The 25,927-nt window shown below is 40.4% G+C and overlaps 1 protein-coding gene across 1 annotated transcript; it reads right to left on the reverse strand.

Moving 5' to 3' along the window:
* Positions 1-240: 240 nt before the first annotated feature.
* Positions 241-25,927, reverse strand: LOC139687256 (zinc finger protein OZF-like). Its single transcript, XM_071584391.1, has 5 exons — positions 25,672-25,927; positions 25,330-25,500; positions 14,925-15,152; positions 4,694-4,817; positions 241-2,485 (listed from the first exon to the last, which is right to left on the reverse strand). Exons 1-5 carry the CDS (start codon positions 25,804-25,806, stop codon positions 1,668-1,670), a joined length of 1,476 nt encoding a protein of 491 aa, XP_071440492.1. The 5' UTR covers positions 25,807-25,927; the 3' UTR covers positions 241-1,667.

Here is a 25,927-nt window from a genome sequence, read left to right on the forward strand (position 1 = left end):
ATGTCATGAGTTCTCCTTTCTTCCCAGCTATATTGTAACCTTTTTACCCCTCTACCCTCTCTCTCTGATCAACCTCCCTTCCTTCATCAGAAGGTATATATACCTAGTTTGCCTCTATGAAGACCACCTGATGATGTTTTACATCAAAACCAGGGACACTTTTTAAATGAAGTGTGTGGAATTACATAATCAACAATTTTATTTCATTTCAATATAAATAAATAGTTCAGAAATATTATCAAGAGGAAACATTACCACAAATAATCCTAGCAATTTTAAATCTACATGCATTCAATTCTTGTTATATATAGAAAACATTGATGGAAGGAAAATCAATTGAATATCCATTTAACCTTATTTACCAGTTTAATTTATTTACCAGTTTTTTAACAAATACCAAGAAGCTTTATATAGAATGCCAAGAAAAAGTTCTTATAGTATATAGCATGCATTATATTACAATATGATAGCCTATATTGTGATTATCAGGTAGGATTTTCCCAATAAAAATTGATATAAATTGACATGAGGGATGTGCTTGGTTTGCCATATAAACAAAAGAAGGAAACAACATATTGCTAGAGAAACATATTCCTCCTCACATAGCTCCATGCTTCTATAAGTACTACATCATATGTCACTAATGTGTCCCTCAAACAACTTAAGTTGCAGTATTATTAGAACTTATAGTTCATAAAGGCTAAAAACATTCCAAATTAATTTATATAATTACACATATAACTTAAATTCTCATTAAACAAGCATGGTTCATCAACTTTAAATTGTACTTCCTAATTTAATTTGTTGGTATAAATATAATAAGATTCATAATTGTACTTAAAATTATAGCAAAATTTTTGTACATCAATTTATTTGCCTTTTGGTAAAATCTTTACAGTTTGATTTTGGTGAACTGTTTTAAATTATGACAATATTGATAAGACATCTTGCATGCACCTCCTTTGACAACTGAATAGTAGTCAAGATATTTTATGGTACATAATAGCGACTACTTTATTTTCAACAAACCCTGTGACTTTGTTGCCTAATTAACAAATAATTTGATCCTAGAGATTAAACATGACCATTAAAGCCTCATAGTTGATTCATTAATAGGACATCCAAAAAGTGGATCATTAGACAAAATCATTTCAAGATGTAATGATACATAGTTAAAAGATTATCATGTGAATGTTCATGAAATTTTTATTTCAAGAGACGGAAAAGTTTTTGTTGAAATTAATATTATTATAATAGACCCAATTATACAGTAATGTAACAAACATTATTTTCTATTGAGAAAAGTTACATGAAAGAGAATAGTTTCTGTGAACAATAAAATTTTCCTCCAAAATTTTAGCACTTTATGATGGCATCTTTGCAGTAAGTCATAGAAAAGAGCTTTTTGAAAAAAATTAAACCTGAATATTCTAATTCATTTCAATTATTCCTGGCCTCAGCACACTAGGAGATGGATGCTAGTGTAGAAATAGAGCACTCCAGTTAGTTTTTACTTGTTTGTGCACTTTCTTGTGTTTAACCAGACTGCATTTGTTTTAATGCTTTTAAACATAACGCTCATTTGTATGGCTATTCATCAGTATTTGTCAAAGAATTAACCTCCAGGTAATGTTTGTTAGCAAATGCTTTAGAGCATATGAAATATTTTATGATTTCACAGTAGTGTGAGTCAACATGTGTCTCTTAAGTGCTCCATGTTGAGTGAATGCCTTTGAGCATATATCACACTTGTGTGGCCTTTCATTGGTGTGTGTCAAAATATGTATCTTCAAATTACCATTGAGTTTAAATGCTTTGGAACATATCAAACATTTGTATGGTTTCTCACTAGTATGTGTCAACATATGAATCTTTAGATTACTATTTTGAGTAAATGCTTTTTGGCATATCATACATTTGAATAATCTGTCACCAGTGTGTGTCAACATGTGTTCCTTCAGATGACCATTTGATGTGAATGCTTTTGAACATATTGCACATTTGTGCCTCCTTTCATCACTGTGTGTCAGTATGTGTTGCCTAAGGTTTCCCTTCAATGAGAATGCTTTTGAACATATGACACATTTGTGTGGCTTTTCACCTGTATGAGTCAATATGTGCCTCTGTAGGTCTTTTTTCTGAGCAAAACCTTTCAAACATATTGAACATTTGAATGGCCATTCTCCAGTATGTGTTGGCATGTGATTTCTGAGTTCTTTTGGATTATGGAAGTTTCTTGAGCACTGTTGGCATTGGTGCTTCTTTTTCAGTGTGTGCACCAATTGCAGATGTCTTACAAGGTTCTTTTTACACTCAAATACCTCCAGGCAAATATTACATCTGGATTGCATCTTTTTTTTCATGTGTACATGCATCATGTGTGCTTTGATGTACCTTTGTGCAAATACCTTGCTGCAAATTTGACAAGTGTGCAGTGAAGTGTCTGCAGCATCTTTCCCTGCACCATCTTCTTTCTTGCCAATATCTAAAATATTTAAAGGATAATAAAAAAGGTAATCAATGATAACTTAATCTCTGCAATGAACAATTTTTTATCACCAGTTTGTATGCATAAATAATTATATTTCACCAGTTTATACGTTCATAAATAACTATATAGGCATACATGTTCAAATACGATCATTTATGTATTCATGAGCATTCACAAATATGCTTAGTTTCCAAGTGTTTTTGCCCACATATTCATCAGTCTGTGTATTCTACCAACTTTGGTTTTGCTAAAATCCCAGGAACAGTGCATGCCTTGTCTAATGCTGACCCCTTCATTGCTTTTATTTGTTTTCACATAAATTCTGCCAAATATTTTTTGTAAGGTAGGTTTTTGGATGGACACAAACTACCAAACAAAAATTTTATTACTCCCAACAAAACACAAAATCCATCCTACTCTATATCAGACCAATCTTCAGCTCTGAGTACTTTCTTCCTCCCTTCATCCCGTCCAACATCCCTACCCTGTTCCTTCCCTTTCCTCTTTTGCCTAATATTTTCCCCTCTATCACAGTCTTCAACATCCCACTGCCGGTCAACACCCCCTTCCCCACTTTTCCTGCCTCCATAGGATTTCTCCTAACAAACCTCTCTCTTCGCCTGCCATACCAAGTACTTCCTCATTTGTTTTCTTCTCGGTCCATTTCACCTTCTCCATTCTTCTCCACACCCACATTTCAAAAGCCTCCAGTCTACGTCTATCCTCCTGCTTCAATGACCACGTTTCCGTGCCGTACATAGCTACGATCCATATCAAAGCTTTTACGAGTCTTTTCTTAACATCCTTACTCAACATCCCTGTCATCAACTCCCTCCTGCTTGTGAAAGCCTCTTTGCCTAGCGCAATTCTTCTCCTTACATCCCTACTACTTTGACTGTGTTGGTCCAAAACATTACCAAGATACGTAAACTATTATACCTTTCCCTTTCCTTATATTGATTCTCATCCCATACCTGTTGCACTGAATTTCCAATTCACTCAGCAATGCTTGCAGCCTCTTGGCTGACTGATAAACTAAAGCTTGGTAGCTTGGTCATAAGGAAACCTAACTGATTTCCCCGCCCACTTTCATTCCTACCTCCAGTTCTTCCCATGCCTCCTTAATCATTTCGTCTGCATACAGGTTGAACAGCAACCGTGATAATGGGCAACCCTGCCTTACACCTGTTCCTAACACTGCGCATCCGGACTCCCCATTTCGCCAAATATATTTGTACTGAAAACAAAGAGGTATGCTGAACACCTCTTAGCTTCCGGAAATACCTCATTAAGAAGATTATAGGTCAGGAAATGGCATCCAGTGATCATTTAAAATGAAATCATACTTTGAAATGTTATAAGAATTGACAAAGCTAAAATGCTGATTGTTTGTTTGAGCAGATACTTTTCACTCCATTCTGTGGTTTTATGTAATAATTATTTTTCAATACATTTGAAATTATTTATTTCATGAATAATTAAAAACATTTACCACAGTCAATTAAAAAATATTAACCTTGCACAAAATTTTCCCTATTTTGTTTCCATGCCTTCTGTCTATTTCACCCTGCATAAAAACCCCCATGAGTACCTTATTGTTGACTTAAATTAAGTAAGTACTAAAAGTCACTCATAGCTGCTTCAATATCTGCCCAAGTAATGATGAATAAAAATTTTGATGTTATATTTCTTGATAGTAAACTAATTTGTGGATTTTCATTCCTATTGTTTAGCAAAGAATAAGGAACATAGCAAGGACTTGCAGTAAAATGAACAAAGTTTTTTGGTTGTAAATGAACTCATTCTTATTGGAAATTATCTAATAAAGTGGTTCCAAGTTATGTTGCATTACTTTTTAACAAGTCTTGACTTGGCAGGTAAACTTTTCAAAACAAATATTTTTTGATAGGGGCTTTTATGAGAGAGAATAAGGAGAACATTTATTTCGTGGCTAAACATAATAATTTACTTTATAGCAAATTATTTTTCTAACTAATTCTGCTGAATAAATAATAAAATCTATTATGAAATGTATCAGAATATAGTAATTAATAATTAATTTGTTTTAGATGAATAAAAAACAATAACTAAACAAGTCACCACCAACAAATTTTAGTGGAACCATGGCAGTTAACCACCAACAGTTCCCTTTTACCAGAAGGTAACAAAAGTGAAAGCATAGCAGTCCTGAGCTCTCCTTACCTTGTGCCTGCAACACTTCCCCTCTCAGACCTCCTTCATCTTGTGCCATACCAGCATCACACTGTTCCTTATTGTCTACTTCCACATCAGAAGAGAAATGTATTTCTACATATTTGGAATAATCCTGCACGATCAAAGACAAACATTACAGAAATTGAACAGATTTATACACTTCAATTTTCAATTTAAAATATTAACTTAACCATGCGCGTGATTAAAACAAATTGATATTTTCTCCAAACACTTGACCTGCATTAATTGGATCTTCAAACATCAACTGATATTGCCCATATTTAAACAAAGTCAAAATGAGGTTAATTATAAGAGAATTCAATGATGAAAAGTAAAAAAATCAATGAATTTCCATGGATTAAAAATTGTGAATAGAAATACTTAAATAATCCTAACAATTATAGTTATCTGAAAAATAGAAGCCGCAGTCCTTAAGAGTCACTTGAGATGAAGTACAATTAAAGGATAATAAAAAACAGTGTGAAAAGTATGGTACAAAGGAGGAGAGAGGGGATTATTGATGGCTGAGAATGTTAGATAGAGATAGCACATTAATTTAGAATGAAATGCTGGGACTGGGATACATAGAGAGAAGTATATACTCCAATGAAGGAAGTAAAAGCAGAAATAATAAATATGGGATGTTGGATGGGATAAAAGGAGGAAACAAGTATACAGAGATGAAGATGAGCTTTTTATAGAATTTTATTTCAGGCTGTTGAGTTGAGAGGCAAGTATTATAATGGGAAATGTCACAACACAGTGGTAAACACTTTAAACAGATCCCTTTGAAAAGAATAAGAAATATGATGGACAGAATGACTCTTGAGAATTAATATTTCTTAGGCCGCAGTCCCCTTTAACAGAGTATGAGAAGTCATCAAGTATGGCTAATAGGATCAAAATCTCCTCTTTCAATACCATCTGGTTATCTTGGACATCCATAGCCCCAATTTCAACAGCATCACTGGTGATTACATCATCACCAAAATCTTCCCTCATCTCATCATGAAACTAATGCTGAATATATTTTTGAGCCCATTTTTTTAATATAATTCTGGTACTAAAATTATTTAGGAATCTCTCATTTTCTCAAACATGGAATATTTGTGACATAATATTTAATTTGCATGCATTTACTATTCATGAAAGGGATTACAAATTTTTATATGCTGGTCTCATAATTCAGATTAGGCTTAGGTTTGTGCAGACATAGAATACAAATCAATTTCTTCTTCTTGCCTAAAAGAGAAAACCTCATACTCAGAACACAATGATGATCATCAACTCTTTGAAATGGCTTTGGTCATGAAAGCAATGAATAATTGCAATACTTCCTCACATTAACCTTCACCTCATCAAAGTTTTCATCAGCCATCAAATACGCCTGAGTGCTGGATCAATAACTGTCCTCTTCCTTAACTGTCGCTCAATATACTGAATGATTAGTAGCTTCCAAGGGACTACTCCATGCCCTCATATTGCCTCATGCACCATCAAATGAATTCACTCTAATTCTCTTCAATTCCTAGTTGTAATGGATTAGGACTATATTATCCTCCTTATCGAACATAAACAAAACCTTATCCTTCATCATGGAACTGGAAATCAATGGCAAACTCCCTTTCCTCAACATCCTGGTCCAACGTAAAAAAATGGCACACTCGGACATAGTGTATATCGGAAGCCGATGTACACTGGGCTGTACTTCAATGGAAACAGCCGCCACCACCACCCATCTCAAAGGTGAGCAGTGCTGAACACTCTTCCAACGAGCCAGGGTCATTGCAGACAAAAATAGCTTGCCGGAGGAGATTAACCACCTGAAAACCACCTTCTTCCAGAATGAGTATAGTATATGCAAAATCTCCTTGGCCCTAAAAAGGTCCGCAACCACGCATGGTGGAGGAAAAAGAAAAACCATTAGCCAGGGCCTGCTTGCAATACGTCGCCTTGATCTATGAGAAAATATATAGGATACTGGCAAGGCATAAAATTGAGGCAATCCATAAACCAACGGAGAAAATTAGAAACTTGCTGGTCAGAGCTAAGGACCCTATCAACCTAAAGATCCTGGGCATATACCAAGTTCAGTGTATCTGTGGGGATGTCTACATTGGACAGATAGGGCAGACCATCGAGGCGAGATTAAAGGAACATAAAAGACATTTACAACTAGGGCAGGTAGAAAAATCAGCGATTTTCAAACACAGCATCGCGATGGATCACTCAATTGATTTCAACAGGACCAAGCTACTTGCCCGTGCCAGTGGTTATTGGGGCTGCATCATCAAGGAATCTATCAAAATTAAAATGGCAGGATGGAATTTCAACAGGGATTCCAGCTATTCCCTCAGCCACACATGGGAACCTGTGCTAGTGGAGGTGAGAAGAGAAAGGAGAAAAGCACAATAAGCCAGCAACCAATCAGGAAGCTCCCCTTTGTCACACCAATCAGAAGTCACTTGAATCCGAGCGTGCACATATATATGGCGGCCAAAATCTCTAACTCCAGGAGTAACCCCCCCATTACTAAGGCTAATTCTCTCTTTCCTCAATAATAGGCAGGCCAGGGTGAAAGTCAATGGACACCTCTCCTCTCCTTTCCCACTGCTCGCGGGCGTCCCTCAGGGGACCGCCCTCTCTCCACTGCTGTTCACCTTGTTCTGTTGGGACATGCCCACAGATAAGAACCATGGCAAGCGAGTAACCCTCGCCCAATATGCCGACGATACGGCGCTATGGTTACAAGCACAGCGGGTTGAAACGGCCGTGAAACATCTCCAGCGTGCCACTTCGACCCTAGAGGGATGGTTCCGGAGATGGCGCCTGCGGCCAAACCCCCTCAAATCCGTTTTCATAGTGTTCGCCGGGAGCAACGATACCCGTCAGTCCGGCATATCACCACCCTCCATCTCTCTGTGGAACAGAGCTATCCTCCCTTCCAAATCCGTAACCTACCTTGGCGTCCATATTGACAGACACCTCGCCTTGAGACAGCATATAGATACCGTGAGGGCAAGGTGCAGCCGTCGCGCAAACCTTCTGCGTGCCGTCCGGGCTAACGGTCGCGGAGTATCCGAGGGCTGCGGGGTGCTTTTGTACAAGGCCTTTATCAGGCCTGTACTGGAGTACGCCGCTCTCGCGGTGCTGCCTATGGGCAAGGGCATTGAAAGATATGCGTCCTTTGAGCGCAGAATTCTACGACGGCTCCTCCTCCTCCCGCACGACACCCCCAGCGAATACATTTATGACCGTGCTGATGTTGAACCCATACTCCACAGGTTGTGCCGCGCCCGATGCAGAGCCGCGGCCCGACTCGCGGATTACAACGTGGAGCTGCTCACGACCATCATGGGCAGCATGGGAGGCCTGCTACGTCGCAGGCCAGTGATTAAGCTACAGACACCGGCACGGATCATCCACTCCACCTTCCCCAGCTATTATCCGGACATCAACTTGCCCACATACCGCGTCAGAACGGAGCTACCAACACCCACATGTCTGCTTCCGGACCCGGACCTTCCACTATTTCCCCCCCCTCGCCGTAGATCAAAGAAGTGATCCGAAAAGTGAAGTGAAGTGATCCGAAAAACTAGTCAAATGAAGTGATCCTAAAAGTGAGATCCCAGTGAACCTTCCAGTGTAACAAAAACAGTATTATGTTTCAAATTTTGTTAGTCTATCTATATTCTATTAATGTTTTGTTTCTGTTGTTCTTATACCGTCTGTCTTCGCTCTCTCTTCTCCGGTGGTCTGGCGGAGGTTTTGCGGGTTTCCCTCCGCCCTTGGGCGAATGCCGGGCCGATACCGCTCCCGTAGAAAAGAATAGAAAAGAAAAGAAAGGTTTTTCCGCAAACGCTACCCTCTTTGTAGCCTGTCCTTATTTATTTCTTTTCCACCCCGAAGAGGATCATTATCCTATAACGGGGTTTCCGTGTTGTTATTGTTATGTTTATATATTGTTTATACTCTCCTTACAATCTGTACTTTGCACGACGGAAATAAAAACCTTTAAAACTGAAAACTGCCGAGTGGCAATCATCATTAGAAGAGAGAGAAATGGATTAGAGAGATTAGACGAGAAGGGTTTTCAAATAACACATTCGTTAACTTCAAGAAAACCACAAGAACGCTCCAGCCAGACAATCAACGGGTGGTATAGCCCAGGTCGCAAGGCACCCGGGAGGAGTGGCTAACTCAGAACCACTTTCTCACTCTCGGGTGGCGCTCTGCGCCTCATCTATTATTAAATCGGTCGCCTCATTTCGGCTATCCGGTAAAGCGCCCCCTGGGTGCATTGCACTTGCCGGTGAACCGGGTGGGTCCCCACGCTAGGGTTCCCCCTAAAATTACTGTTAAAAAAAAAAAAAAAGGGTGACAATAAATCTCAACCGTATGAGCGCGCGAAAGTTCACATAGCCCAGTCCGGGCTATCGTACCATTTCGGAGCATCACTGCGCTCGACGAAGTAAGCCCGAAATGGCAGATTCGTCCTCTCCGGCGGGGACAAATACATCAAAAAACGACACTCACCAGACATCTACAGCCCTGCCACTACAAGGTATGTTTAGGCCAATATACACCTTTGGTCTGACACCACCACTTACAAAAACCGCGGACGCAAATCCAATATCGGCAGAAAAAACCATGGCGGGACTCGACCAACAACCAGCAATCAGTGTTTCGGGGCCTCCGACGGGAACCGAAAGCAGGCCTTTCAAACTCACTAACCTCTCTACACCTTCTCCTGCAGCAGCTGCAGCGATAGCAGCACTCCGTAGGCGGAAGGTAGTTAACAAAAACGCAGGAGAAGCGGACAAAGACAAATTAGCCGTCGCTAATTCCACCGTTGGCGACGACCATCAACTCGTAAACACAAATGCGTCCACCTCTTCAGCGGGGACTACTCACACCCTCCCTCTCGTCATAAACCAAATCACGGGCCAACAAACGCAAACACCGCATGGCCAGGGAGACGACGGCTTCACTGTCGTCTCTAGAAAAAAGGGAACTCCCATGAAAAGACGCCGGGTCATTCCCTCCCCCGACATCCCACAAAGTAATAGGTTTTCTCCCATTGAAAACACGACTGAAGTAATGGAGACTCAGCCGTCAACTCCAAAATCCCCGAGGATCCCAGCCATAACAGTACACAATGTCAAAGGGTGGGTTGATTTGGCGAATGAGCTCACAAAAAATCTACTTACCCCCCCTAAATGTGTCCTCAGAGGTCTAAACACTGTATTAATATCCTGCAGTAGTGTAGAGGACTACCTCAAAACAAAAAATATTCTCAAGGACAGGGGAATGGAATTTACCTCCTATCAGCTACCAGCTGATAGGCTGAGAGAGTACTGCATTAGGAATCTGGTGGGAGACGTTCCCGCAAAAGAACTAGAGGCCGAACTAGTCAGGCTGGGATTCTCGATCAAAAGTGTTGTCCAACTAACAACAACTAAGCCCTCATATAACGAAAGGGAAAGGGGAATACTCACTGGTACCAAAAGGTTGGTACCAGTGTATCATGTCATTTTGACAAATGACTCCCAACCAGGTGACCTCTTGAAAGTAGAGTACCTAATGGCCATGCGGGTGAATATAACAAAATTCACCAAACCTAAGGGCGTAATACAGTGCCACAAATGCCAGGGCTTCGGGCACACCAAAAATTACTGCAACATTCGGCCCCGTTGTGTTAAGTGTGCCGGACCACACTTAACTACCGAATGTGAGAAGAAAGACCGCTCCACGCCCGCAAGGTGCGTTAATTGCGAAATGGACCACCCAGCCAATTATCGCGGTTGCCCCGTTTACAAATGGGAAAACCAACGACGATTGGCGCGTGAAAAGCGCGACATAACTTCCCGAGGATCAGCTCAAGGGAAAACATTCACACCTGCCCCGGTTCCTGCAGGGAATGCCTGGGCAGCCCGTGCTCAAGGTCCTTTGCAGGACCAAACATCTTTTGCTGCCACTACCCCATTTCCTTCCTTACCTCCACCTAGAATCCCTCCTCCCCACGTGATCAACCCCCTATTGCCCGGCGGCGCTATTCCCCTTTCCTCTTCTTATTCTTCAAATCACCTACCAAACATTCCTGCCTCAAATTCCGCACACAATGAACAGTCACTGTTTGGATACTTTATGTCCATGCACCACCAGCTAAGTCTCTTAAAGACAAAAACGGAGAAGAAAATCTTTATGCTCCAGCAATTATGCGAGTTGCACGAGCTTAATGACTAGTAAGCTCCGCAACATTTGCCTTCTCAGTTGGAATTGCAACGGCATACTCGGCCGCCAACGGGAATTCAAAGATTTTATAAGCTCTGGCAATTTTGATGTAGTCGCCCTTCAGGAGACGCATCTAACACCCAGTCACAGATTCTACATACCCAACTACACCACATATCGGCGAGACCGTCCCACTGCTCGCGGTGGAGGCGTGCTTATCGCAGTAAAGTCATCTATTAAACACAAGGCACTGAAAGGATACGCCCTTAGTACATTAGAATGCGTCGGAATACGACTCCCAACTCCCATAGGTGAACTTGACATCTATTCCGTTTACCAACCTTCTGGTAAAACTATTGTTCCTGACGAAATTCGTCCCTTATTCCCGATTGACAGTCGCGTCGTAGCCATCGGCGATTGGAATTCAAAACATACGGAATGGGGGTGCCGGTCCGCGAATACTAATGGCCGGCGTTTGCATAACATTGTTAATTCCATCATGGTAGACGTCGAAGTGCCACCAGCGGCAACGCACATTGACAGCCGTGGTGGTGAAGACATCCTGGATTTCTGCCTAACGAAAAATCTGCCTTACATAACGACTCCAACTGTACTTTCCGATCTCTCCAGTGATCATTACCCGATTAAAACCGACATTGCGACTGTCCCTTATGAGCAGCCTCCTTCCCTTCCTTCAAAGACGAACTGGAAACAGTTCGCCTCCATAGCAGAAGACGCCTTTTCCTCAATCACAATCCCACACTCCTCAGCCCGGCAGGACATTGACGCTCATGTCTTGGCCATAACCGAGGCAATGCGTGACGCGCATGCACTGGCATCGCTCCCGTACCCTCATCCCCCTCCTCCTTCAAACGCCCTACCCGACGACATCCTGCTACTCATAAAACAGCGCAACAAGGCCCGCAGACAATGGGCGCGAACCAGGGATGGCGCCTATAAACGGCGTTATAACTTTTTCGCGTCCTGCGTCAAACGCGAGATCAGAAATCGGTTTAATGACCAATGGAGAGACAAACTCGACAACCTTTCCTTCGACGACGGATCCCTTTGGAAGGTTGCTAAGCAACTGACCAAAAAAGGCCGTCCAGACCAGCCCATCAGGCATAACGACAACCTGTACTTCGACGCCAATGACAAGGCAGAAATCCTAGCCAACGCGTTCCAGGAAACCATGACTCTTAAAACCGACTGGCCAAGGACGCGGGAGGACGAAGAAGCCGAGGCTGCTGTAAGTAGCTTAGGTCTCCTTCCGACTCCTCCATTCCAGCCGGTCACTGAGACGGAGCTTAGAATGACAATAAAGTACTTAAACCCGAAAAAAGCCCCGGGTATTGATGACATCTCAAACAGGCATTTGAAGAACGCGCCACTGCCGGCCGTTCGTCACCTACTGGGCTTATTCAATAACTGTCTTTCCTCTTGCTACTTTCCAGATTCCTGGAAAATAGCAAAAGTGTGCCTGCTTGCCAAACCAGGCAAAGACCCGACAATTCCTCTCAACCGCAGACCTATATCTTTACTTTCCTCTATCTCTAAACTGTTTGAATCGATTTTGAAAGCCCGTCTAGACCTCTTCCTACGGACCAATGACGTAATACGACCGGAACAAATGGGATTCCGGGAAGGACATTCCACCTCCCTGCAGATACTCAGACTAGCAGAGTATATCAGCCACGGCATGCAGAACAACCAACACACTGCAGTGTTGTTCTTGGATGTGGCCAAGGCTTTCGACCAAGTCTGGCATGATGGATTGATACTTAAATTATTTAAAATCGGGGTTCCATTACATCTCATCAAGATGTTCCATAGTTTTCTCGCTTCACGAGCTATACATGTCGCCGAAAACGGAGCTCTGTCAACCGGGAAACAGATAAATTGTGGCGTCCCGCAGGGCGCCATATTATCTCCTACTCTCTTCAACTGCTATGTCAACGATCTTCCTTCTTCTCCACAAACTCAAACTTTCATGTTCGCCGACGATACTGCTATCGCGGCAAGATCTTGGAGCGGCACGTGTGCCTTCCGAAAGATACAAAACCACCTCTCTTTACTTGAAAAGTGGACCGTCAACTCGAAAGTCACAATTAATGCTGAGAAAAGTGTTGTTGTCGACTTTCGGAGGAGACGAAGCTATTTCCCAAAAAAACCTCTAACCTTTCAATCCGTGCGTATTCCGACGAAATTGTCACACAAATTCTTAGGGATACACTTTGACTACAGACTGACATGGGCCACGCACGTACAGCATGCCTTACACATCGCTCAGGGCACAAGAGCACTTCTGTCTCCACTCTTGTGCTCCAAATCGCGCCTCACGCACCGAACCAAGATTAGACTGTACCTTTCGTATATCCGTCCCAGGATGCTGTACGGCTGCGAAATTTTCGGGAACGCGACAAAAACAGACAGAAATCGCTTAGAAACATTCCAAAATAAAATACTTCGCTAACTCACAAACCAGAGTAAACTCGTCCCAATACAAGAGATCAGAAACGCACACAAAATACCTAAAATACACGACTTCATTCGAGCGCAAGCCGAACGACTCGAGAGGTCCCTTCCACGTAACACGCTTACAAAAAATATATGGGATTACTCCCTACACAGGAAACGCCGTCCGAGCTACAGACTACCAAAAGAAATTTTATTTCGGTAACATTACCGAATTCTTTCCTATGACTTTCTTTCTTATATATGATTCAAAAATTAATATGTATTTGAGCCAAGGTTTATGTATTATGTTTAAGGCATTGTGTAACTGCCATTATATTATCATTTTATTTTGTTATCATTGAATGTAAAAAAAAAAAAAAAAAAGTCTCTTTTGAAAAGAAAAGTAAAAAGGGGAAAAAAAAAGGATAAAAAGAAAAAAAATATATAATATAAATCCAATGGATAAAAGAAAACAATTAAAAAAAAAAAAGAACAAAAGAGAAAAAAATATATATCCTGTATAACCAAAAATTAGACCAGAATCGTAAGTTAATTTTAAGTTTTTAGACTAGTAAATGTTTTTCCGTCCTGTTGACGAGTTTTTGGGCAAAATGTCTCGGCCCTTAGAATTAAGCTAATTTTAGTTCTTCCTTTAAGTTAAGGCCAATTGCCAACCCACTAGAGGTCTTTCTTTCAACTTCTCCTTCACTAACACTGGAAAGGTACACGTTCGCCATTTACACATTCGATCGCCATTGTTTCCCCTGTGCGAATTGCACAAACACTACCGCTGAAGGGGTGGACGTTGTCTCACCGAAGCAGCGATAAAAATGAGGGCAATAGCCCAGTCAATAGGGGGTCTGGTCTGGTAGTGGTAATCATCATCCCTGAAGATGATGCACAAGTATGGTATTGAAATGTTGGCCACCATGGAACCCCTAACCCAGTGGAAGACCTGAGAAAACTTCATTACATAAACAACCAATCTAGAGGAAGATATTTGGTATGCGATCATGGAGTTCACCAAATGCTAAAATATTTCCTTGACCAGGACTTAGGCCCTGATCTTTCAACTTGCAGGGCAAAATCTCTAACCATTTAAGCTATTGAGGAAACCAAATTTACACTGAGATCTGTGGGAGCCTTACGAAACCAAGTGCCACCATTCTTTGGTCAAGAGATGATGTCAGGGGACTTTTTCACACACTATGGATAGGAACTCACATCAGGGAGAAACTGAGATGAGATGGGGAAGGTGAAATCAAGCAGATGACAAGTGCAAAAATATTTCTTTGACTGCGACTTACACACAATCTTTTAACTTGCTGGGCCAATGCTCCAACCACTTGAGCTATCAAGGAAAACTAATTTACGCTGAGATCTTTGGGGGCCTTATGAAATAAAGTGCCCTGATTCTTAGGCCAAGACATGATATCAGAGACTGCTTCACTAACCTGAGGTGAAATAGATGACTTGAGTCAATATGTAGATGGCAAATTACACTAGTGACAAGAATATGCACACTTACCAAATTCTCTGCTTCTTCACTATCTGACCAATGACTGCAACCTTCCTGCATTGATGAGACCATTGACCAATCAATATCCCTTGCCAGAGAAGCAGAGCATCCACTGGCAATGTCAACTTCCTCTTTAACATTGATCATGTCATCTCTGACATCCACAGCACTACTGTCAACAGTGCCTCTCACGATTGTGTAGTCGTCAATCTCTTTCTTGATTTCCTTCCGGGGAAACTAATGCAAAGCATAAATGAATAAAACTTTAATAATATCCTTTTGTCAACTTTCCAAAATAATAGCATCAAGGTAATAAAACCTTCAGGTCAACCTGTTCTATATAATATTAGCAAGAGAACCATGTGGGAGATTATGCAAACAATAACACATACAACAAAATGGCAATTATATTGCTTGTATCAACTATTCATAAAAGGGATTATATATTATTAAACAGGATGTGTTCCACAGGTAATACAATTGAACTTTTTCTTCCTACTCTGCTCCTCTTGATGGGATGAAAGTACTAAGACTTGGTAAGGAAGACACTAAGCATGGGGGCAAAACCAGTCTCAGTGCTCTCTAAAGATGTGGAAATCGCAGAACATCAGTTATTGTAAACCTACGTGCAAAACGTGTCACAAAAAAATGAAATCTACCATTGAGCAACCTAATGCAATTATAAAGTTTTCTGGTACACTGAAAACATCTCTTGTGAAGACTAAGAAAATGATTTCCGAGGCATATGAGGACTTTGCTCTGTTTTATTCATAAGTTTTTAGGTGGTTATAGGCTTCTATAAGGTGGGAACAGAAGAGATTCATAATGAACAATGCTCTGGGTGGCCTTCTAGTATGTGCATTTGCTGGAAAAACTCCAATAAAAGTCTAGCAGCTTGAGAAAAGACATCTCTGCCATATAGCAATTCCATCACAAAAATATGCCTAGCAATAACATGTTCTAAGTCCATGAGTTCCTGGCCAAACACCTGATTCCAACAATACCCCATCCCCATATAGTCCTGATGTCATCCCAGCAGATGTCTTTTGGTTCCCTTGGATCAAAGCAGCCCTGAAAGGAACCAATTTTTTGTCTATAGAAAAGTACCTATCAACCCTGACGATGACCTTGCAAGAGGTCCCCAAACATTCCTTCCAGGGCTCCATATACCAGTCATAGCAGTCATTGGAAAAAAGTGTGTAGAGACTAATGGATAATATTTTGAAGAATTTTTAGTGCTTGTGCAAATCTCTTTACCACGTGCCCTTGTGGAGGCTTGCGGGATATTATGTAGATGAATTTGTTCAATAAATTACTTGCAAAAAACAATTGCATTACCAACAGATGCATCCTGTGTTTCACAGAGACACAGAAAATTAATTATGAATCATTACTTAACCTTGCCTAAGGAGAAATAAAACCTCACACCATTGACACACCTTAATAGTCAACTTTGAGAAAAGTATTAGTAATAGCTGCAATGCAAAATGGCAGACCTATCTAATATACTCACCTCAATTGCCACTTCATTGTAATTATTATCAGACATAAAATTTAGCCAACTTCCGGCTGTATTAGTGTCCTCCATCTGAACCATATGCACTGAACGATCAACAGCTTCCACAGGACTATTCAATGCCCAAACATTGCTTAATGTTCCCTCAACAAACTCCTTTCCAGGGCTCTATGCACCCTTATTGTCATGGTATCGGATATCACTCTCCTTCTTATAAATCATAAGCACACAAATTAAGCAGAAGGTTGGTTTCATGGATGATGATAAGATTTACCAAACACTAAGCCCAATATGGCATCATGTGATATTCACCCATTAGCAGGGAATTAATAGGAGGATGGATCCATTCCCTGGGCAATTTATGGTTTTCCAGGAAAACATCTGGCATCCCGTTTGGTAATATACTGGCAAGGCATATCCATAATGGCATGCCTGGATATCACACACATGCCTTACCGTAAAAAATCCAATTTTCTAACCCTAAACTACCTTTTCCCCATCTGTTAAATCACATGCAGATGCAAGAGAAAAATTCAGAATTGAAAAGGTGCATTAAACTTCAAATAATGTATTGCAAAAACCTTTACTATGAGATGTGTCTTAGATAGACCCTGGCACTACAAAATACAAAGCCCCCAAATCCTGAATACTCATGATACTAAATATTGGAATGACAATACTATTGAATAAAAAGGTCTACACTTAGACCCGGAAAATTAAAAGATATTTTTAATAGATGGAAAGAGGTATTTAATTGGGCAAAATTGAGACCTAATGATCCCTTCTTTCATTTAAACCATTGTTGTATGCATACTATTTCAGGCAGAAAATTTGTAACTACATGCATACATGATAACAAATACATATAGACAGACATATTCATTATACAGTACTAATTGGTAGGAGTCAGAGAAACAAAAGACTAGATCATCATTCAGGTCTACATGCCCAGAAGCAATCATAAGGAGGAAGAAATCAATAGGATATACCATTAGGTAGAGGACATAATACGGCATGTGTTCCTGCAGAAAAAAATTTTATAGTAATTAGGGATAGGAATGTGATAAAAGGCAAAGGCAGAGATGATGTTGAGGAGAGGGACTATGGTTTAGACATAAGGAATGACTGTAGGGAGAAAGCAATTGAGTCCTGCAGGAGTCAAAAAGGGATCAGTCATGATCAATATTTGGTTAAGACACCACAAAAGGGATTTCTATGCATGAAATATACCAGGTCACTCAGAATGGTAACAGATTATTAATTATAGCTGAGCACAGATTAAGGAACAGCATTATTCATAAGCACAATTTCCCAAGAATTCATGTACAATCTGTTTACAATGTATTACTGTATCTTTCTTTTGATAATAAGTACACATATATATACATACATATATATAGATATATATACATATACACACACACACATATATTATATATATATATATATATATATATATATATATATATATATATATAACACTTTTTGAAAGTCTCACGGACGTGAATAATAATGTATAACACTTAGCACTAGTTCACACAGACAAAAACACAGAAACACACAAAAAAGAGACTCACTATTTTTTGAATTTTCGGTGGTCGTGACCACCTTTATCAAGGAAGAGAGGGACAGAACTGAAGGGAATACGAGGGCTGGAGCGATGGATGGAAGGGGAAGGTGGGGAGAGAATTCCGAAGGGACGGGTTTGGAGGGGCAGGGTTAGAAGGGTGGGGAATATGTAGAAAGTGATGGGGTGGAAGGGAGATGAAAATATAATTGGAGAAGGGTAATTAATGCCTAATATTGATGCCTGGCCAATTCCAGGACTCCAAGAGCCAGATGAAGGATTGCTCAAGATTCTTACCATTTCCTGGAAAGGCTAAAATCAACCTCCCTCCCTCCAGATACCGAGATTATTATGGCCACTATACATGAAACATCCCTATACACATCGATTCCCTACTCAGAAGGTCTCTCCGCTCTCAAACATTACCTCTCCCAACGCCCTGAGCCACACATACCCAGCACAGATTTTCTCCTTAGTCTTCCCTCCAGATACCGAGATTATTATGGCCACTATACATGAAACATCCCTATACACATCGATTCCCTACTCAGAAGGTCTCTCCGCTCTCAAACATTACCTCTCCCAACGCCCTGAGCCACACATACCCAGCACAGATTTTCTCCTTAGTCTTTCCAAGTTCATCCTCACCCGCAACTCCTTTTCCTTTAATGATAAATTCTTCTTACAAATCAAGGGCTGTGCCATGGGTAGCAGGTTCAGCCCTTCCTATGCAAACCTCTTTCTTGGTCTCGCAGAGAAGAAATTCCTGTTAAAACAACCACTGAAACCTCTATTGTGGCTCAGATACATCGATGATATCTTCCTCCTCTGGCCACATGGTACCGATTCCCTGAAAGCTTTCATTTCCGACCTCAATGCTTCGTCCTCTGTCTCCTTCAGTTCTACAGTTTCCGCCTCCCAAATCACCTTCCTGGATGTAAATGTAACATTAAGAAACCAAACATTTCACAACTCTGTACATATTAAACCCACAAACAAACAGCAATACTTACACTACAATAGTTGCCACCCATATCACACAAAACGCTCCATTCCTTACTACTTGTCCATAAGAGGACACAGAATTTGCAATGACCCTGATTCCGTTGATAATTTCCTTTCAAGTCTACACTGTTCCCTCCTCAAACGAGGTTATCCCGAATCCCTCCTGAACAAAAGGATCCGAAAACATGCCTACACTCCCAAACCTTCCTCCACCATGGAACCCCACCCTCTCTCAATTTGCACAACATACTTCCCGGGCTTAGAATCTCTACGATCAATCCTAAAAGACCTCTACCCTATCCTAAAAAATCATAATGCCACCGCCAACCTTTTTCCCAAATGCCCCTCAGTTACTTTCAAATGCCCCGCCAACCTATCCGATCTCCTCAAATTAACCAATCCACTCCTTAAATCCCCAACCCATCCTAAAACCACTCCCACGCCATGCAATAAACCCAGATGCAAAACATGCCCTATTTTCGAAACCAAAATCCCATTCCTCTCCCACCCATTTTTTAACTCTCTCCCACCAATTCCCTCCTCTACTTGCACAACTAGCAATGTAGTGTACCTGCTGAAGTGCCAACTTTGCCCTGCCTATTATATTGGGTAGTGCACCACACCCCTCAATATCAGAATGAACAACCACCGAGCCTCATGCAAAAACTCTTCCTTAATTGATATGCTCCCTATCCCCAAACACGCCTCCGAACACAACACTCCCTTTGATAAATGCTATAGTGTATCCATCATAGAATCCCTCCTACCCTCTGATCCTCCTCTGAAACTGAAAAAACTAGAGCAATCCTTCATCTGGCTCTTGGAGTCCTGGAACTGGCCAGGAATTAATGTTAGGCACTAATTACCATTCTCCAATTATATTTTCATCCCCCTTCCACCCCCATCACTTTCTACATTTTCCCCACCCTTCTAACGCTGCCCCTCCAAACCCATCCCTTCGGAATTCTCTCCCCACCTTCCCCTTCCATCCATCGCTCCAGCCCTCGTATTCCCTCCAGTTCTGTCCCTCTCTTCCTTGATAAAGGTGGTCACGACCACCAAAAATTCGAAAAATAGTGAGTCTCTTTTTTGTGTGTTTCTGTGTTTTTGTCTGTGTCCACTAGTGCTAAGTGTTATACATTATATATATATATATATATATATATATATATATATATATATATATATATATATGCAAACATATATATTATTAGGTAATCTACCAGTAAAGGTAGGTTTTTGGATGGACACAGCAACTAAAAAAATATTTTGTGACTCCCAACAAAACACAAAATCCAGTATCCTACTCTACATCAGATTACTTTTCATCTCTGAGTACTTTCTTCCTCCCCTCATCCCGTCTAACATCCCTATCCTGTTCCTTCCCTTTCTTCATTTGCCTAACATTCTCCCCTCAATTACAGCCTTCAACTTCCTACTGCTGGTCAGTACCCCCTTTATCCACTTTTCCTGCCTTCATAGGATTTCTCCCAACAAACCCCTCTCTTCGCCCACCATACTAAGTACCTCCTCGTTTGTTTTCTCCTCGGTCCATTTCATCTTCTCCATTCTTCTCCACAACCACATTTCAAAAGCCTTTAGTCTACGTCTACCCTCCTGCTTCAATGACCACGTTTCCGCGCCGTACATAGCTATAGCATATACTATATGCTATAAGCTCCATATCAAAGTTTTTACGAGTCTTTTCTTAACATCCTTACTCAAAGTCCCTGTCATCAACTCCCTCCTGCTTGTGAAAGACTCTTCCCCTAGCGCAATTCTTCTCCTTACCTCCATACTACTTTGACTGTGTTGGTCCACAACACTTCCGAGATACGTAAACTTTTCTACCTGCTCTAGTTTTTGCCCTCCTATTTTAATGTTTAGCTTAGCCTTTTTCTTTCTAGAAAATCGCATTACCTTTGTTTTAATGATATTGATTCTCATCCCATACCTGTCGCACTGCATTTCCAATTCACTCAGCAGTGCTTGCAACCCCTTGGCTGACTGACAAACTAAAGCTCGGTCATCAGCAAACCCAACTGATTATACGAACTCCACGCCCACTTTCATTCCTACCTCCAGTTCTTCCCATGCCTCCTTAATCATTCCGTCTGCATACAGATTGAACAGCAACCGTGATAATGGGCAACCCTGCCTTACACCTGTTCCTAACACTGCTCATAGTATCGCTACTCTTAATTTATATATGTATATGCATGTATGTATGGGTGTATATGTGCGTAATTATGTATGTATTTATGTATGTGTATGCATGCATGTATGTATGTTTATGTGTATGTGTGTATGTATATGTGTGTGTGGATATGTATGTATATGTGTATGTATGTGTATGTATGTGTATGTGTGTGTGTGTGTGTGTGTGTGTATATATATATATATATACTTTTTTCTTTTCAATGTGCAAATCTGTACTAAATGAATTTATGTCCATCTATATGTATTTATGTGTACATATGAATGTAACTGTAAGTTTAATGCCTAATATAATATGTATACGACGATGGGTTAAATGGAAGAAGGGACCATTTCAGTAGTTCTACAGTAATATTATCCACCCCCACAACCTTCTTTAGTTTCATCACACTAAATGCCCTTTCCATCTCATCATCGAGTATGGTTGGACCCAAGCTATCTTCCTCTACGTCATGTTCCTTTTCTATCTCTAAATGTGTTGGTCTAAGTTCTTTACTATTCAATTCTTCCCTCTATTCCTTCCATCTCCTTTGGATCTTTCCTGTATCAGCCATTATCTTACCCGCCTTATCTAACTGTTAGCATAGATATTTCTTTCTTACTTCCCAATAAAGACTTAAATTTCCTGTAAAGCGTACCAATTTCAGCCTTTCTCTGCAAAATTTCAATATCCTCACACTACGTTTTCCACCATACTTTTTTTGCCCTATACCCCTTACCTCCTGGTTGTGTTCTATATTCCTCTTGATTAATAATCTCATTACTGCAATGGCATCACGCGTACCTCTCCCCTTCTTAAACCCAAACTGATCATCCCCTAAGTAATCATTTGCCCTACTCTCTATCCCTTTGTTTATGATCCTGAGAACAACTTTACCTGCGTGGGATATCAAACTAATTGTCCTATAGTCCTCACATAACGTGGCCTTTAGCTTTTTCGGAATAGGAACTAAAACTGATCTCACAAAGTCTTCCAGCCAGATTCCCTCCTCATAAATATTACGGATCAGCCCATATAGCCTCTTCCTCCCACATTTTGCTAAACATTTCAGTAGTTCCGCAGGAATATTATCCACCCCCACAGCCTTATTTAGTTTCATCTCCCTTAATGCCCTTTCTTTCTCATTGTCTAGTATGCCTGGACCTAAGCTGTCTTCCTCTACGTCATTTTCTTTTTCAATGTCTAACTTTGTTGGTCTAAGCTCCTTACTATACAGTTCTTCTATATACTCCTTCCATCTCTCTTGGATCTTTCCTGCGTCAACTATTATCTTACCCGCCTTATCTCTAACTGTTAGCATAGCTCTTCCTTTCTTACTTACCGATAACGATTTAACTTTGCTGTACAGCTCACCGATTTCACCCTTCCTCTGGAGACTCTCCATATCCTCGCACTGCGTCTTCCACCAGGCTTCTTTTGCTTTATTTGTTGTCCGCCTCAATTTATTGTTTAATTCTCTGTACTTCACTTTGCCTAACTTGTATTTACATTCTTCCATTTTCGCCGATCACCCATCTTTGTAATGATCTTATCCGTGATCCATGGTTTCCTAATCCTTTTAGCGTTAATGGTTCAAAAGTGTCTTTTGCGGCTTTAGACAACCCTTTCTTGAAACCTTCCCATTTTTCTTCGATAGTACTTAGCGCTTTACCATCCTCCATGACTTCCTACACCGCCTGTTTGTATTCCTTCCTTTTCAAACCATTTAATGCTTCTACATTCCATTTTCTAACTCGTCGCCCCTGCCTTATCTTTCTGAAACGTACGCTACATTTCATAACAACTAAATTGTGGTCAGAGTCCGTATCCGCTCCCGGGAAGCTGTGCGAATTCATCACACTGTTCCTAAACCTGTGTCTAACCAGGATATAATCTAGCTGATACCTTTCTGAGTCACCTGGCATTTTCCATGTATACCTTCGTCTTTTGTGGTGTCTAAACCAAGTGTTGGTGATGACTAGCCCCTGTCTCCTGCAGAACTCAACTGCTTTCTCCCTGCGGTCATTCCTCGTGCCTAAACCGTAGTCCCCCACCTCATCACCATCTCTTCCTTTGCCTACCATCGCATTCCAATCCCCCATCACTATCAAATATTTCCCTGCAGGAACACACACGATTGCGTCCTCTAACTGGTCGTATATCCTATCGACCTCTTCTTCTTTATGGTTGCTCGGTGGCATGTATACCTGAATAATAACTAAGTTCGTCGGTTCTGCTTTTATCTCTACTAGTAGTATTCTATCCGTTACCTGCTCTATGTTGACTACGCTTCTTCCTACCGCTTCATTTAATACTATGGCAACCCCTCGTTGGTTCTCGTCCCCACCGCTGTATATTATTCTATACTTATCACTCCAGTAATCCCCACTATCTTTTCATCTCACCTCGCATAGACCTAAAATATCTATATTTCCCCTTTCCATCTCTCGCTTAACATTTTCCAATTTCCCTGTCCTCATCATTGTCCTAACATTCCTATTCTAACTAATGTGGTCTTCTTCTCCTGCGTCTTCTGTCCTGCTGCTGCTGGTTTTCCCTTGCAAGGGTTTCGTGGGATGATGCCCGCGGAAGCCTTGCCTCCCCCGCTGCCGGGCACGACACACGGCCGATTGGGCCGAGCCTGGTAGTTGCCAGGACTCAAAATATCTGTATAGTCCATCATATTTTTCTTGGAAATGATAATTGAGGTGGTTTCCCGTTGCCTTCCTCAATAGTGTTTTTGATGTGACACCATCACTTACTGGCCGCCCCACTGGGGTCAGATGCCATTGCAGCCACCTCACTGAGGAACAGACGCTGCGTGGACTACCTTTCATCTGGCTCCTAACCTTCGACCTATCTGGCATGGGTGACCCTACCAGGAGCAATTTTTATTACTCCCGCCTGCATAGCTCTAGGGGTCATCGGAACGCACAAGCCCTTCCACCACATCAAGGTTGTAGTCCGGGGAGGGATATATATATATATATATATATATATACACATATATATGTATATATATTATATATATATGTACATATACATATACATATATATATATATATATATATATATATATATGTGTGTGTGTGTGTGTGTATACATATATGTGTATGTGCATATATATATATATATATATATATATATATATATATATATACACATATGCAAAGACACACGGATGTGTGGCATGTATACACATTCAAGATTACTATGAGGCCCTGGGTGCACGGCATCTATACAAAATCATGATAAATGCAAAGTTCTGCTTGTGTATTATACATAAGGTGCACGTTACCAATGAGAAAATCTAGTATTTATGAATATTGGTTATTACAAAATGGAATGAAAGTTTATTTACTGGATTAACAAGGAAGGAGTATCAGCAGTCTGAAGAGAAAATCATAAGTGAGGGAAAGGAGCTAAGTACCAACGAGGAAAAATTTGAATACATTTAAAAAGGTTTTACGAAACCCAGAAACAAAAATATTGGTACTTAGAATAGAAAAAACATAAGGGAACCATTAATTTATGGATAAGATCATTAGAAAGATAGCTGAGGGAAGGATATAGATGAATGAAAAAAACTTAAATAGAAGAAAGCACAAATGGTTAAATAATAAACAGAGTTTAATAACATTAAGATAGAAACAAGGATTGTGAAAACACATTGTGAAGGTATGGAAAACCTAAGGATAAAATGTCATATTGGTGCTCCAAATAGGTAGGTAGGCAGAATGATTAATGTCCAACGGATTTGGCGTGGTGCTGTTTTGGACTGAATAAATGAATGGAAGGTGAAAACCCCTCTTCCAAATGTTTTCGTGAAATTTTTCGTTCAATTTGGGAAGTAAAGAAACGGTATGCATTAAATGTTTTTAAAAATCCTCTCATAATTAATTATCCCAGAAATTAAATATAGGCATTTCAATAAATCCATCGTTCTTCACCTTCCGGACGAAAGACTATATTCGTTACCCTTTAAAATAATTACGATTGATCACAATGTTCATACTGACACGAAAATGGTTTTTCTGCATAATCACTAAAGCAGATGTAACGAATTATTAATTTTTGGCCAAATATATCTCCGTTACTGACATCGTACAATTTAATGGTTACAACTGACCTCCTCTCGATTGATTATGCAGTCTATCGCCGCAGGATTGCACCCCTTTTGGATGCGATCATTGTAAACAGACAAACACTCGGCACATCGACGCTTAAACAGCCGGAATTCTGTTAGCTTCTCCATGCAGTTAGGACACACCAACCAGGAATAATTTGCATCCTGCACAACCTGATAAAATATTTCAGAAACTGATAATGATAACAGAATGCACGAAACTCCTCTGGACTAAATGTCACTATATTTTGGACAATATTGTACGGAAAAATAAACTTGTTCATTTAACCAAAGATTTTTTACAAATAATTTTTAAAAGCGCGTCGCACGGGCAACTAAACTTACTTTAACATCTATTAAATCCTCTATAGTATTTTTCAACATTATTTGTAATTTACTATTCTCGCTGAAAACATTGATCAACAGACCACGACTGCTTAAACACAATCTGCAAACTTCAAATTCGGCTTTATCGAACATTATGAAGGTTTTAACGTGCTCTAAATGGTTTGCTGGACAACCTTACGTTAAAATAATAAGTCCATTTGTCATAGTTTACTTAATGTAGTATTAAAAGTTATTTCAGCAGCCGTAACGACAA

This window comes from Hetaerina americana, unplaced genomic scaffold, assembly GCF_022747635.1.
Source record: "Hetaerina americana unplaced genomic scaffold, ioHetAmer1.1.p SCAF_187, whole genome shotgun sequence".
NCBI lineage: Eukaryota > Metazoa > Arthropoda > Insecta > Odonata > Calopterygidae > Hetaerina > Hetaerina americana.